The sequence below is a fragment of the Nannospalax galili genome, unplaced genomic scaffold, assembly GCF_000622305.1.
Source record: "Nannospalax galili isolate Female #2095 unplaced genomic scaffold, S.galili_v1.0 scaffold83, whole genome shotgun sequence".
NCBI classification, from domain to species: Eukaryota; Metazoa; Chordata; class Mammalia; order Rodentia; family Spalacidae; genus Nannospalax; species Nannospalax galili.
The window spans coordinates 5,100,151-5,115,822 of record NW_008352659.1 but is presented as its reverse complement, the minus strand read 5'-3'; the positions used below and the strand labels follow the sequence as shown (position 1 = coordinate 5,115,822).

At 43.6% G+C, this 15,672-nt stretch overlaps 1 protein-coding gene across 4 annotated transcripts in view; it reads left to right on the top strand.

Annotated features, from left to right (window-relative positions):
- Positions 1-15,672, top strand: part of Lrmda (leucine rich melanocyte differentiation associated) — a 1,173,619-nt gene that overhangs the window by 637,202 nt on the left and 520,745 nt on the right. For 3 of the 4 annotated variants that reach the window (XM_008849890.3, XM_029554463.1, XM_008849891.3), the window contains 2 exons: positions 4,187-4,313; positions 12,057-12,196. In XM_008849890.3, the coding sequence (XP_008848112.1) occupies positions 4,187-4,313; positions 12,057-12,196 (267 nt within the window). Of the gene's footprint in view, positions 1-3,926; positions 3,984-4,186; positions 4,314-12,056; positions 12,197-15,672 lie in introns of those variants that run through there. The other variant, XM_008849892.3, reaches the window with a different exon arrangement.

Sequence of the window (15,672 nt, the reverse complement as noted above, 5' to 3'; positions counted from 1 at the left end):
CCACATTTAAAGACAGGGACTTGCACAGGGATTGCTCCCTGGCCACTGCCAGCACCCTGATCTAGCTCCATGCCCCACCCTTGAAGTTCTCTGGGCTGCTGTCTCACAGCTCACTGAGTAACTTAGTTAGCTAGGGAGGAGGCTCCGAGTCCCCCATGAAGCTGGCAGTTTTCCAGGTGAGTAAAGGTCATAAAGACCCCCTTCTGGTTGGGTACTGGGTGCACTGACTTCTAGAAGGGCTAGCCCTTTCAGGTCAGGGGGACTAGCCAGGGGGACTGGCCTCAGACTTGTGGGGTACGCCCGTGGAATATCCACAGCCTCTCTACTCTGTCTCTATAAATGTGGGTTTGGATATTCAGGTGAATATCGTGGAGGAAGCAGGTAAAGATCTTAGCCTCAGCGGAGGCATTGTTTACTTATTTGATTTGAGAATATTGTGCTTAGGGTCCTGGACTTAAGGCCTAACATGGTTCCAAAGAAAGAGCTGCTTCTCTCATATATATGTATAAGTTGTCCTCACCCACCCCATGCCAGGCACAAGTGTCCCTGCCAGTTTAGAGTGGCAGCTGAAAGAAGCAAGATCTAACTCTTGGCATGGCCTGTAAACTAAGGAGTGACCAAGGCTTATGGAAGTGATTTCTGATAACTTCTATAGCGCAAGTTATGTGCTCACAAAAGAGCAGGGTTGCCGGGACAAGTATCACAGACCCGGATCAGAGCCCCTCTGCCCCGTCCTACCCATGCTCTCCAGCTCCTGTCCTTTCTCCTTGCTATTCTCATGAGTGGCCAGTTCGCAGGGAAAGGGGGAGGGGGCTGAGTTTGCCCCCAGGAGGGAGCTGGAGGGGCAACAGGGGTGCTGCCCTGCCCATAGCTCCCAGCTCCTGGCTTTGTGTGGGCAGGGCATGGCCGCCTGTTTAACGCCACTGTTTTTATAAGCTAATGAGGGCAATGTGTGAGCCATGGGCGATGATGCTGGGATATTAACTGTGACAGGAAGCTTGATCATAATTATCTTAACGAGGATAGGGTTAATTACAGTGGAAACTTCAAAGTTCTCTCTGTTTGAATCCACTGGAGCTGAATGCGTTTGTGATGTTTTGTCATTTTAATGTGACTTTGGAAAAGGCGCCTGGACTCTTCCTGAGGCCGCTGCCAGCTCCTGAGAGAGCCCAGCAAACAAGGTGACCTGGATGGTGCTGAGGGGTGAGACTGGGGCCGCTGTTCCAGCGATACAGCAGGGGGCAGGCAGCCTGCAATGCACTCCAGAGGTGCTGATGAGGTAGGTAGGGCAAACTACCTGCCTTAGAGGGGTCCACCTGGATACTGTCTACACAATAAATTAGCACACAGAAACCACAATGACATTGTGTTCATCCTTGTAAGCTACCATCGCTGTCCCAGGAATTGGCAGTGACCTGCCTGGGTCTTTATACCCTATTTTGATATTATCATTTTATATAACAGTGAATGTTTACGTGCAGGCATCTTGTACATATGGAAATGAACTCAAAGATTGTTGCAAAGAATTCCTTCTTCCTGTTCGTTCTTGGAACAACGACAACAACAACAATAACTTGGAAAAAATTAAAATATAAAGCCACCTTCTTGATATGTGTTTATTGGCTTCCAGTGTCCTAGCAGAACTCCACAAATCCCTTTCCCGGTGTTTCTCCTTCACAGTGTTGGTCTGCTTCCTGTCTCCAGTCCCTCATTTCTGAACTTAGTAGATCAAATCCTCACATGCACCAAGGACATGGAAACAGGGGTGTATTCATTAGCAGCCTTTCTTGTAGCACAGCCCCCCTCTTTTACGGAGTGCTAGTAACATTACATGGCCTAAAAGAATCTCAAAACCAGACAAGTGGCAAGGGATTTGAGGAGACTCCTCTGAGGTCTCATTCCCACATGGAATTCTGCCCCAGAGCCTGTCAGGGAGAGAGAAGTGGCCTTGATGGGGGGTAGGTGCCCTTGTAGTGCACTGGCTTTGTCCTGCTCCAAGCTATGTCATTTTGTTTTATGCTTTCCCAGAAGCACTCTGGGAAGGAAGCTTTCTTCTGCTTGCCAGTTGCCAACGCTTTGCTGATTCTCATGATAAAAGTGTAATATTTGCATAACATAACTAGGGAACAATGTGTATCTGGATGCTGCCTTTGACCAGCGCCCAGCTGATGGTTGTGCACAAAGAACTTATTAGCAATCCATAAGGCTTCTTGATAGGGGGTGGCTCCCCTCCCCCTGTGGCAAGCAAGGGTCTGGTCCTGAAGCACTTGTGGTTAATGAGCTCGGTTCACTGACCCCCGTGGTGAAAGGGACTCCAGGGGCTGGGATTCTAGAGTTGAGAGAGAGCTTACCTAGAATTCAGGGACCCCTGAAAAAAACCGCTAGAATTCAGGGACCCCATAAAAAACAAACAAACAAACAAAAATAAAAAAACTAGGCGTGATGGCACATGCCTGCAATTCCAGTCCTGGGGAGGTAAAGGGAGGAGGATCAGAAGTTCAGGAATTCAGATGGCTTCTCAGTATGCCTTAGTTCACACTATAAGGAAATGGAGTGGATCAAGCAAAGCCCTGTACCCCAGCACCAGATGTGGAGAAGTTGTATTTTGTCTCCCAGAAGCAGAACTGAACTAAAAATATGTGCAGTTTCCTTTTCCTATGTTGGTCCAGGTAGCAGGTAGCACTGGCTTGGGTGTCCTGGCTGTTGGAGCCAGGGTGAGATCAATTAAAGACACAGGGCATGTAGGTGGGTGAGCTCTGGGCACAGTGGAACCTGCAGCTTTAATAATATACCCTCCATTTTGGAGGGCCCCTGGCAGAAGGCCCACTAGGAGGGAGCTGAGGGCACCCTGGGAGACCTCTGATGCTGAAGTTCACTGTGCAGGGTGTAGACACATTACACATGCAAGCATTCAGAGCTGTAACCCAGGTACTATCAGCAGGCCAACGTCTTCCTGATTGGGCACACTTTGTAGGGTAGCTAGGGATGGCACACAAGTCCTCCCCTCTGTGGATGTTGTGGCTCAGCTGTCAGCCTGTGCAAGCTCAGCACATCTCCTGGGCCAGGCAGGTGAACAAGCTGGGAGTGTATGTCCACAGTCCCTGGGACCTGCAGCTTGATTTAATTAACATCTGTGTGTGCCAAGGCAAGCGCTTGGACACAACTGTCTCCTGTCCCCTGGATCCCAAACACTCAGAAGAGTCCTTTGAACGGACAGTCCATTTCTGGCCACATGGGGAGGAGACAAGGCAACTTTTCGTTTCTGTTACAGTATTTTTTCCCTTGAACCTGATACCTAATGCTTAATGATTTTTTAAATTTACTGCTTCAACATCTACATTGCTATACTCCATGCTTAAAAAAAAAAATTCCACATCCCATAAATTAAAACAGTTAACTTCAGGCAAGAAGCTTTGAAACAGACATTCTCCTAACCACACAAAACCCAAAACCAAAATGAAAGAAGAAGAAAAAAGATCTCTCTCAGTCTGGAGTGATTATGTAATTGTGCAGATGCCCTGTCGGTTGGCCACAGGGACGCTGGGCAGGAGCAAATGAAGTGATTAGTAAAAAAAAAAAAAAAAAAAGAAAAAAAAATAGAGAGAGGGTTAAAAAAATCGTCCAAAGATGTGAGGAGAGAGAAAGCCTTCCAAAGCCTTCCTGGCTGTTTCCCCCATGACTGTACAGAGCACAGGACTAAGAAATGATACTTGAAGTTATATTTATTATTGTGAGAGGGGTATGAGATTTCTAGGCAGGAATGATGGATGACAGCTTAAATTTGTGTCCAGGGAATGAAGGTGAACTGTGACAGAGTTATTTATCTTGGGAATGGAGGTTAGGGTCAGCCCAGGCTGGGTGCCTGAAGGCACAAGACATTGACAAATTTATCCTGCAGGCCGTATCTGAAGCCCTTTGTTTTGGATCCTGGCTACTCAGTAAGTGACCCTCATTCTTCATGTTGGCAATGCGTGAAGGATGCGGTGAGTGCCAGCGGGGGCCCCCTTCTCCCCCTCGGCCCCCACCCCGGCTCCCCGCTACTAATTCTTGTCATTCACTCTGCTGACAGGCACCAAGCCCAAACTATTCCCAGTCATGAAAGGGAAGGTTAAAATATTTATTTCGGCTCATAATGGCCTCCCTGATTTACTGCGGATCATTTTTCCCTTTGCCTTTGTCACTTCAGGTCACTGGAAGGACTGAGCGCATTCAGGAGCCTGGAGGAACTCATCCTGGACAACAATCTACTGGGCGACGACCTCGTGTTGCCAGGGTTACCCCAGCTGCACACCTTAACCCTCAACAAGAACCGAATATCCTTTCTTGCACACCCACCCTGCCGGCCCTGCCCCCAGCCCCCCACTCGCAGCCCAGCCCCACAGTGGTCCCCCTCCTGCCACCCCCGTCCCCTCCCCACAAAAATACCTGCAAAATGTCAAATGAGTTTTATGTGTCAGCTAAATTAAAGTACGTGAAATACAGTCCGTGGGCAGACAAAGCGTTCTGTCTTCTGGCACTCGGGACACTTCAGAGTAATTTATTATAGGTCATTCATAAATGAAATGCACCATTATATCTTCCTGTTGCTCCATTTTAGTGTAGAGATCTAAGTTATGGCTGCGAAGAAATCTTTTTAATAGATAAAAATAGAGAAAGAAAATAATGTCACGGGTTGGGGGGGTGGTGTCGGGGAGGCAAAGCTGATTCCCTATGCCTGGGCTTCTGTGGGAGGGCGACCTCTGGTGGCAAGTCCTGGGCAGTGCTGCTAAGCACACAAGTCTCAGGTTCCTTGGAAGGCTCTGGTGCAAGCTAGGGAAACGGATGTTTCTGGAAGGCTTTGGTGCAGAGAGAGGGGTGAAAAGGCCAGGCCTGGCTCTGCCTTCCATGTGGATACTGCTGTGTGAGCAGGAGTAGTCTAGGAGTACATTTCCACCTCGTTTGAGTAGGTGTGTGTCAGCTCAACATGGGATGAGTTTAAAGGACTAACTGCTCTGGATTCTATTGTGAGACGAAGTCAGGACTTCTCATATAGCCACCACTGATAGGGCTGCAGGGTACCAGGTGCTAGGGCATCAGCTCCACCAGGCAGGGCGTACTCTGTCCCATACTGCCTGGCAGAGTTCATGTTCCACACATATTTAGGGGATGAACAAGTTTTCATTCTCAATAACTTGTCATCATTGGATGCTCCTGGGCATCAGGCACTGTGCTGGGTCCTTTAAGCACGGGACTGTTTGTTCTTACCAAGTCCAGAGACATGTGTGTAGTTTTTCTATTTATCGGGACTTTGAAAGAAGAGGTGAGGTATAAACCCCAGCCCAGACAAACATGAAGATGAAGCTCTAAGATTCGATCTCAGTTGTGACTGTATCCAAAGTTCCTTCCATTCTGCCACATAGCTTTGACCTATGAAGCACGATTGCCTTGTTTTATTGATGGAATGTTTGAGACCTGAAGGAGTTAAATTACTTGTTCACACTCGTGCAGTAAGTTAGAAATAAAAACAGGACCATGATCACCCTTGCTGGTTATAAAGTAAAAATCAGATACCCAGGTTAAGTTTAAAATATGTGCTTATGTCAGCATTTAAGATGATAAGCAAAAATACTTGTTAGCCCCTACTTAGGTTTCAAGCCATTGGCTAATTTTGTCTTTATCCTGTAGCATATTACCTCAGTCACCTCTTGCTGCTTTGACAGAATACTGTAGACTTGGAAACCACAAACAGATATTTGTCACTTATAGTCTGGAAGATGGAGGTCTGACAGCAGGGTCCAGTGAGGGTTTTTGGTGATGACTCCTTTTGGTGAACTTGCATGGGGCATGGAGAAGGAGTGGTGAGGTGGAGGAGATACAGCTCTCTTGTGTCTTATCAGTACGGTAATCCATCCCATTGTGTGGACTCTCTCTTTAGGACTTAATGACTTACCAAAGAATTAGAGCTTAAACACCTGAATTTTGAGAGAGGGGTATAAACATTTAGTTCTTAGCAAACCTGTTCCTTGCAGCTATTGTTAGTGGATAGTTTAATAGAAGTAGAGGAAGAAGGCCTGTAAGGAAATTCACAGTCTGATTCTCTCTGATTTTCTAATGAAGCTGGGTAGTTTTCCTTCTTGTATCCTTTGGTCATCTGAGCATCCTAGTCATTGTCGGAAAGTGTGCTGTACCCTGTTTGTACTATGTCTTCTGCTGTCTTTGGTGCTCAGGTGGACAATGTTCTCGAATCAAAAACAGAAGGATTCTTAGACTCAAGGTTAGATGATACAGTTCCTCCTTTGGGCCTCTGTGCTCATGTCTCATGTCCTGTGTCTCCACAGCATACTGCAATTCATGGGCATAGGTTCATGGCTCAGCTTAGTCATATGTAGTTCTGTGTGCATGTACAGGTCATCTTCTGGAAGCCTGTTCCTCATTTTTAAAGAAATAAGTTGGGGGTCTGGGAGATGGCTCAGTGGTTAAGAGCACTGGCTGCTCTTGCAGAGGACCTGTGTTCCATTCCTAGCACCCACATGCCAGCTAATATCTATCTGTAACTCCAGTTCAAGGGAAATTCAACCCTCTTCTGACCTCTGCAGACATTGCACAACACGGGTGTACTTGCACACATATAGGTAATATATGCATATGCATAAAATAAAAATAATGAATTAAATATAAAAAAAAGAAATAAGTTGGGTCAAGTGGTAGCTTTAGTCTCAGTACTGCTATAGTAGAGATTGGTAGGCCTCTGGGACCCAGGATATTGAGAGAATATCTTTGTCTTCAGTTGAGTTCTTTTGCTGTTCTATTCCTTCTATTCTATTCTATTCTATTCCTTGGGCTGTAGTGGTAATGCTGAGCAAGAAAGGAGACTAGCCTGGAAAGGTGTTATGTTGCTGAAAACCCGAGAATATCACTATGCTGTTACAGTGCATTTTATTATCACAGACATAGACCCACTCAGGTTGCCAGGGGATGTCTTTCCTCTTTTCTTCCCTGGTATCACCATGAGTATCAGCTTCCCATCCACGGTCTAAAAGTTGAGTAAAAGCAGACAGCATTGCATGTCATCCTCTCTGCCTAACATACTTGATGCTGCCTCTGTAGGCTATAGACTCTCTACTTGTGAAGATGCCCCAGGATCTTGCACAGTTAGTACGATAGGCATTACTGATGCCATCCCATGAAACGCCCCAGACACAGGCTCTGTCAGTTATCTTGTATAACTTTAGTTCTGTGAATCAATTAATTTTGGCTAGGGCTCCACTGGATGGTTCTTCTGCTGGTCCTAACTTTATGTCATTCAAGCAGCCATTTTTCTTGACTAGTGCTACATGGTCTAAAACAATCTCAGTCTTACATGTGGAGGTTAGTGCTGGTTGTTGACTGAACTGCATGCCTCTAATGGGCTATATAAGTCATATCCCATGGAAGGATTATTCTAGGTGCACAAGTCCTGGTATACAAGTACTTTTTACATCTTACTTGTATAATGAAAGCAAGTCGCTTACCAAATGTAGTACAAATGTGTGCAGGGACAGCACAGATGTAGCTAGCTATCACATAGGCCTTGACATTTTGTCTATTTGAGATTTTATTTCACTTTCCTAGTAAACGGAGCCCTAGAGTTAAATGTTGACCTCCTAAAAGGGTAGACCCTAGGTCTTTTACATAAATTGAGTATTTTAGCATCTTAGGAAGCATGCTTTTATTATTTAAATCTGGACCATATCCTACAGGCTCATGTGTTTAAGCAGAGGCCCCATCTCAAGGCTCTGTTTTGGGAGGTTGTTATACTTTGGGGAGATGGAAACTAGCTGGTAGTTGTAAGCCGTTAGGAGTGGGTCTTGAAGGTTGCTGCCAAGTCCTCCTCCTGATCCTATCTCTGCTTCCCATTTGCCACCGGGAGGTAAACAAACCACAGCAACCCCACCTTGCCCATGGCCATGAGCCAGTGCTGTGCCATTTCCATCCTGATCGGCTAAGCCCGTGAGCCCAAATCAATCATTCCTCCCTGGATTGGCGGTGAGGAAGGTATTACCATATTTGCTATCCCCAAGATGAATTTTTTGTTTTTAATCAAATTCTTTTGTGAAGCTTATTTTTACCTGGAATGTTTTTCTTTTGGTATCCCGTTGATGGTCATTTACTTTTCTTCATTCATCTGCCACACAAGTCTAGATTCTTCCATTTTGGTTTTACTCATACTTAAACATGTTTACAGCAAGGTTCTATGTTCCCAGACTCTGGGAACTTGTATTGTTTGATTTCTTTTGTCCTTTCGCAGGAAGAGCTATGACATAATGGTCAAGAATAACGGGCTCCGAGACCAGACTTCCTGGGCTTATAACCCAAGCAATACTTACTGCATGACCTTGAACACGCTAGTATGGCTTAGCTTCCTTAGAAAAATGGGGGCAATGTTGTACCTACCTCATAGATGATTTCTGAGGGACATTCTAAGCATCTTGCCAGTATGATGGCCCAGTAGCAGTGCTATGCAAGGATTAATGTTTGTTATTGTCAGTCTACAGAAAATGAGACCCATTCTTGTCGAGTAAGGCCATTATAACCTAGGGCAGAATAAATTTCTTTCAGAGTTTATGCACTTTTATAGTTTAATACTACTCTAATTTAATTCCATGAAGAACCATAGGGGAATAATTCTCCTTTTTCTGGAAAATCTGGAGACTGCAAGCTTTTAGAAGCCACATAGTTTGCCAGTGGTAGGACTTTACCTAGAACCCAGGAAGGTTGATTCCCAGCCCCAGTCTCTGAAACTCAAAAGACAAACAACCACCCTGTAAGAAAAAGGACTTCTTTGATAAGGGTGGCGTCGGGTGCCTGTGCTGGCAACAACAAGGCCCTCTTCCCAGCTGGGGGCTGCAGGAGTTCCATTCACTGAAGAGATTCCAGAGTCTACGCTCACTAGCATCAGGCAACTTTCTTCTCAGTTCAGCAGTTAATGCCTCCACGCATATATGTGTACTTCTGCCTTGGCCTCCTACCTTTGTTCCCCTGGGGTTCAGCCCCAAGCTCTGGAGACCTGCCCTGGAACGTCTGGGAGCCTGGTTTCTCCGGTCACCTCTTCCTCTCCTCCTCATCTCTTTATGTGTAGCTCTGTCTCCCTTTTCCCTTTGATTCATTTAGATTGGCCTAAGTCATCACAGGCCGTCTACTTGAACCACTGTACCTGCACGCTCCAATATTCTCATCCACTGAGCATGCACACATTCTCCCTGGCTCTTCTACCTGTGCTGTTGAGACCTTTCTCAATGGTCTCAGTCACATGGTGTCTTGATACTCAACCCCAAGTAGGGGACAAACTGAAAAATTTGGAGGAGAGTAGATGCTTAACCTTGACACAATTAAATGATCCTCTCTCACCTTCCCTTTTGGGGCTAAACTAACTTTATTTGAGATAATACTTTATCTTCTGCCTCGCTGTATCAGCATATGTATGAAAGAGATGGTGAGTTTGAATAGTAGTGCCAACAGGAAGAAAGAATAGTGTTACATGTTACACAGCTGAGCTATATCCAGGAGACTGCTGCATTAATAAAGCTGGAACTCACATTAAAAAGTTCATATGAACATGTATATATGTGTGTGGGTATGTACATGTGAGTGTATGTGCTCACCAAAGCCAGGAAAAGGGCATCAAATCTACAGGCAATGGAGAGCTGCCTGATAGATGCTGGGAACTGAACTTGGAACTTTTGCAAGAGCAGTGCACAGTCTTAACTTAAGTGGCATCTTTAGATTGTTCTTTAACAGCAAGAAAGAATATGGGCAGGTCTGTGTCAGGGTCTGAGAAACTTAAGCCCTGGACCTCAGTTTTAACAATAATTTATTGTCATATTGCATAAGCATCTGTTCTTTTTAGGGTCATTGGCTCCTTTATGAAATTGGTAATATAATACAGACTTCAGAATATTGTTGAGAAACGTTAGTAGGGTAATATAGGGGAAAGCACCCTGTTAATACCCAGACTTTTGTAACTTCCTGGTACATTTCACTAAAACATCTTAGTACATTTAGGTTAAACCTCAACACTTTGAAAGCATAAGCCTAAACTGAAATGGTCTGAAGTAGATAGCACAGCTGGATGATAATGTATGTTGTTCCTCTAAAACATATTAAACTCCTCATTTTTCAGTGTTTTAATTTCACTTTTTGTGTTAGGAAATCGAATCCTTTTTTCCCCTAGAAATGCAATTGCATTATGATCTAGATTTGAACATAGTCTCTGCCATTTACTGGCGGTGTGATTTTTAAACAAAGTTTTCTTAATTGTTACTTGAATGTGATAATATTTCTGGTATGTCTAAACATCCAAGTGTGCTCCTATATCTTCATAGTGTATCTTAATATCCAGAAGTCTGGTATTAGGATTAACCCTGGTCAAATTTCCTCAGTGGCTATAAAAAAATGCCCTTTGACTGGTAGATGAGCCCAAAGGTAAGGACATGGCTCCATTCCCCTGGGAAATCACTCTGGCTGTGTTCTGTGGACCATGCACATGAGGAGGCTCCTCCTCTTTCTTCTGCTCTAAACTTGCAAGGCAAGCCACTCCTTTGATCTTGGACTCTCCACACAGAACCACCCTTGGCAAGCTAGCCATAACAGCTGGCCTCCACAATGGAAATTTTCTATAGATGACCCTGAAAAAAAAATCTGAATGCCAACTCCTCTGGAGAAGACTTGATGAGAGAAACCAGGTGTGTACCAAGAGTCAAGCTGGGGAGAGTTGAAGCCATGCCAGGTAGTGTGAGATTGTACTAAAGGAAGCAGAGGGGCCTTTCAGAGCATCCCTCGTGCTTCTCCACTGCCATGGTCTTGATTAGTCAGAGATACTGAGTTTCTTCCAAAATGATTGTCTTGGCTTAATTTTTTCCATACGACTTGACAAAAAGGAGTGTGATAAGTTCCATCTCTGCTCACAATCAAGCAGGACAGGGCTGTGGTTGTTTCTGCTGACCTCTGGAGATGAGCAGCCAATTAAAACTCCTTCTCCTGTTTCATGCTCTGGTGGTGGAATCCACAGAGATGAAGGACTGATCCAGAGCCTGCCGTAGGACATGCTGGGCCTTCCTGTTCAGTGTGGATTTGGGGGAGGCTGCTTGGCTCAGTCTGATTTGTTCTTTAGTAGGTTGTAGGACGGGCTCAGAACAATAGAACTTCTACTATACAAAATACTCTGCATGAAGCAGACTCCTAGATATGACTTGGAGTCCCCCAGGCTTGTTGGAGGCCATAGACCCTTCACCCTAAGTTCCCATGACTAGGACATTTAAGTGATCTCCTTCTCCTGGGCCTCCTGTCAAGAGCAGGCCCAGGTTTTACAGAGTATGAAGCTTAGATAACTTGAAGGAATCCTTTTAAAGACAAAGTTTGCATAATCAGAGGTACAAAATCCAGTGTGACGACTGTGTTTGTGAACTAGGGGTATGGCTCAGTGGCAGCATGCGGACATGGGCAAGGCCCTGGGTGTATCCCTCAAACTCTAGCAATAAGAAAAAAGAGGGTGAATATGGGAACGTGAAGAAGAATATTCATTTGGAATAAAAAAATATACCAAAGCAAAACTTAGAAACCTAAGTCAACAAGTATCATAAATGTTAAAGTCCCCAGAAAGGATGTATCTGTCTTCCACTAGATATGCCTATTTCAAACCTTTATTCCTTCAGATCCTCACAGCCTCATTGGATAATAACATTTGTGATATTTTCTACAGAAAGCATAGAATGACAGTTCCATCTTTTAGCATGATTGACTGAAAATTGATTTTTATTTTTAGTACTTTAGAATAAGGATGTTTTGTGATCATTGTGGTTTAGATGGGTGTCTCATAAAGTCCTTTATTGAAGACTTGGTTTCTAGGGTGGTGCTTCTGGGAGGTGGTAGAACGTCTGACACTGTGAACTAAAATAAATCCTTTCTTCTTTTAAGTTGCTCTGTCAGGTATTTTGTCATAGTTGTGGAAAACTAACTGGCAGAGCCTGGCCTGTTAATTATGACATTCACTTCTTGCTAAGCCTTTTGTTTCTTGTACTAAGATCCTTGACCTTTGGTACATCACTGATTTGGAGTATCTGCTCGATCACCTGGCAAAAGTGACACCTGCTCTGGAGTACCTCAGCCTGCTGGGAAATGCAGCGTGTCCCAATGAGCTGGTCAGCTCAGACAAGGATGAGGAAGACTACAAGAGATATAGGTGAGTGTTCACAAAGGAAAGGAAAAGCAGACTCCTTGGGAGATGAGACACTGTGGGGTACAGAGCACATGTTTGGTGAGTGTCCACTGACTTTCTATGACTATGTTCAACAGCTCCTTTTTGGAAGCATAAAGCCATTGTCTTCCTTTGTTGAGTTCATAGAAACCAAGAAAGAATATGGACAGGTCTGGGGCAAGGCCTGAGAAACTTGTTTTGTCATAGGCCAAATGATAAATACTTTCAGTCTGTGACAACTATGGAATCCTGCTGTTTTAGTGTAGAAACAACCACAAATAATTTATAAATGACTGTCCCTGGCTCTCTTCTGATATGGGGCTAGAGAGATGGCTCAGTGATTAAGAACACTGGTTGTTCTTGCAGAAGACCTGGACCCACATGGCAACTAACAACTGTCTGTAAATCCAGTTCCAGGGGATCCGACGGCATCTTCTTTCCTCCATGGGCATTGCACGACAGGGATGCACTTACCTACATGCAGCCAATACATGCATACACATTAAAAAAAAAAAGACTATAAAATTGGAGAAGGCTTGATCTGAAGTATGTGGTGTTTTGCAGAACCTTGCTTCTTAGGGTAAGATCTTTCTGTGGTGTTCCCCATGACCACTGCTTGGAGAGAAACCTCTTCCCTTCAGAGTGTGGGGAGTTCATGTCCACTGCCATGTAGCTTCACTGATGTGTCTTCCAGCCCTGTGTGCTTGAATTGTTTCTGCATAACAGTGCTTTCCTTTCTTCTCTCTACTTACAAGTCATCTCTGAACTTTCTGGGAGTCTTCTTAATCTTGCCTATTTTGTTCAATTCATTTCATCTTCTTTTTAAAAATGATACGTATCCGTATTCCTGATTTGTTTTGATGATCTTTTATTTTTGGTCTCTGTTATAAAAGAAAGTTTTCTTTTATACCCCACCCAAATCAACAGAGGAGGGACGAAGTGAGTACTAGGCAGGTAGAGCTCTTGGGGCGTAGCTTGGAAAGGTTGAAGAAAGAGGATAATGGTTGGAGAGGAACTTGTTCTATGGAGACTCATTTAGAACTCTGTGGTGACCCACAAAAGAATGTAGTGCGAACCATCATTGTTTATCAGGGCGAGGCTATAAGAAATACTGAAAGCTATTATAGATTTGTAAGGAAAAAAAAGCACAACACAGACATAAATACGCTGCAGCAGGAATTCAGTTATTTTTCTGTAAAGGAGAATTTTGTAACTCTAACTTCATTTCTTAGGTTTCGTGATTAATTTTGTGGGGATCTTAGGGTATTTTGAAATGGACTCAGGACAAAGTAGAAAGCTATTTGAAAAGAAATATTTATGAAGTCTTTCTCTCTGATGAAGATTTTCAGTTAGGATGTGATGCTGTGGATCTGAATGTTAGTTCTTATCGGAGAGATATGGCTCCCGTCTAGCAAGGGAATGCTTATGATTTTCTAAATCCTCACTTAATTGCTCAGACATGGACTTCTGGAGTACTCCTTTCTGACTTCGGATCATCTAATTGCCTGCTATAAGGTATAAAGGGTTCACTTTAAGCATTTCCTTGCATTAAATATTTTTTAGACTTACATTTTTCTTTTTCATCATCAATGCATATTAATTATACATAGTAATGAGCTTCATTGTGATATTTACATAGATGCATATATTGCACCTTGTTAGTATCTAAGTCTCATAACTTCCTTTGCACCCTCCCATCTTCCTGTTCTCTCTGGTTCACTTCCCTGTCTGCAACTATAGAAGAGTGTCTTCTTTTTGTTTTAGTTTTAGTTTCTACGTATAAAAGGAACATTTGACACTTGTCTGACTTATTTTGCTGTACATGATGACTTTTAGTTCTATCCATTTTCCTCCAGAAAACATGATTGTTCTTCTTTATGGCTAACTAATACGCCATTGTATATAAACGTGTGTGTGTGTGTGTATGTATGTTTATTCTGTATCTTGGCTATTGCAATAACTTACTTTAAGATGTATCTTGGAAATTCAAGTCCAAAAAAGTTTGTCCAAGAAAACTTTTTTAAATATTGTTTGAAAAATTCTCATTTATTTTCTGACTTTTTTCTTTATATTTGTTTCATTCATAAAACAACAATAACTTTAATGTATACATGAATGTTCATGTGTATTGTTGATATTTCTATGTGTATATACATATTCACACATGTCCATGAATTTATTCTTGGGGCCTAACATCATATGTGAATACAAGTATAGATCCTTTTTTTTTTTTTTTTTTTGGTCTTTTTGAGACAGGGTCTCCCTGTAGCCCCAGCTATGTAGATCAGGCTGGCCTTGAACTCACAGAGCTCTGCCTCTCTCTGCCTCTGGAATGCTGGGATTAAAGGCATGCACCACCATGCCCGGCTGATGCATTTTTACTTTTATTTTCCTCTTTTTCCCCCTAGAATGAGAAAGACAGAGTGGGAGGAATTTCCTAATTCTACCCTATTCTGTTTGTTCTCAAATATGGGGCTTATAAAGTATAAAAGGACAAGACAAGCTAATATTTCATTGTAACTGCAACTGGTCACATTGGTTAAAAAAATATTAAAATTCACAGTATAAGCAGGCAGCTCAGAAGTTCTAGTTTGGAGTTCAGTTTCCACAGGGAGGCCTTTAAAGTGGGGAGGACTCTTTAAAACAGTGGTCCTTACTAGCCTCTGAGTCAACCAAGGCTTTCATTTGGTAGCAAATCCAACAAAGTATCCCTTGGCGAACACTAGTGTTCGGCGGGCTCTAGCATTCTGTCCCCAGGGAGTTTCGGCTCTTCTTTACGGTCTCCCCGTGTGCTGTACATACCATTGTACCTTTCCTTTCACGACTGTAGACATAGCAACATCTAGAGAACAGGCTGCAGTGGGTGAAGGATGAGTCCCTGTCTCTTGAAGCTTCATGCAAACCTAAAACAGTCCTTGGCATGGCAAAGTAGCTCAGTGACCATTTGCTGGAGGTGTTTGGAATTACGTTCCTTCTCAGAGCCGTGTGTTCATAGGTTGGTGTGGGGACCTTTGAGTGCCTTCAATATCCACAGTGCCCAACAGGTCCAGTTGGATGCCAACAAATGCAGTTAACAAGCATTGACCATCATTTAAACTCAATCTAAGTCCTGGTTGTGGGAGATGATTCTGGGCAGAGGGTTTCATTTTGTAAAAGTAATCCCTCTCAGGGGGCAGGAGAGATGGCTCAGCAGTTAAGAGCACTGACTGCTCTTGCAATGGACCTGGGTTCAATCCCCAGCATCCACATGGCAATTAGCAACCATCCATAAGTCCAGTTTCAGGGGATCTGATGCCCCCTTTTGACCTCAACAGGTATTGTATGATACAGGTGCACTTACATACATGCAGACAATACACTCATATGCATAAAAAGAAAATAAATACATAAAATATTAAAAAGTAATCCCTCGGGGCTGGAGAGATGGTTCAGTGGTTAAGAGCACTGACTGCTTTTGCAGA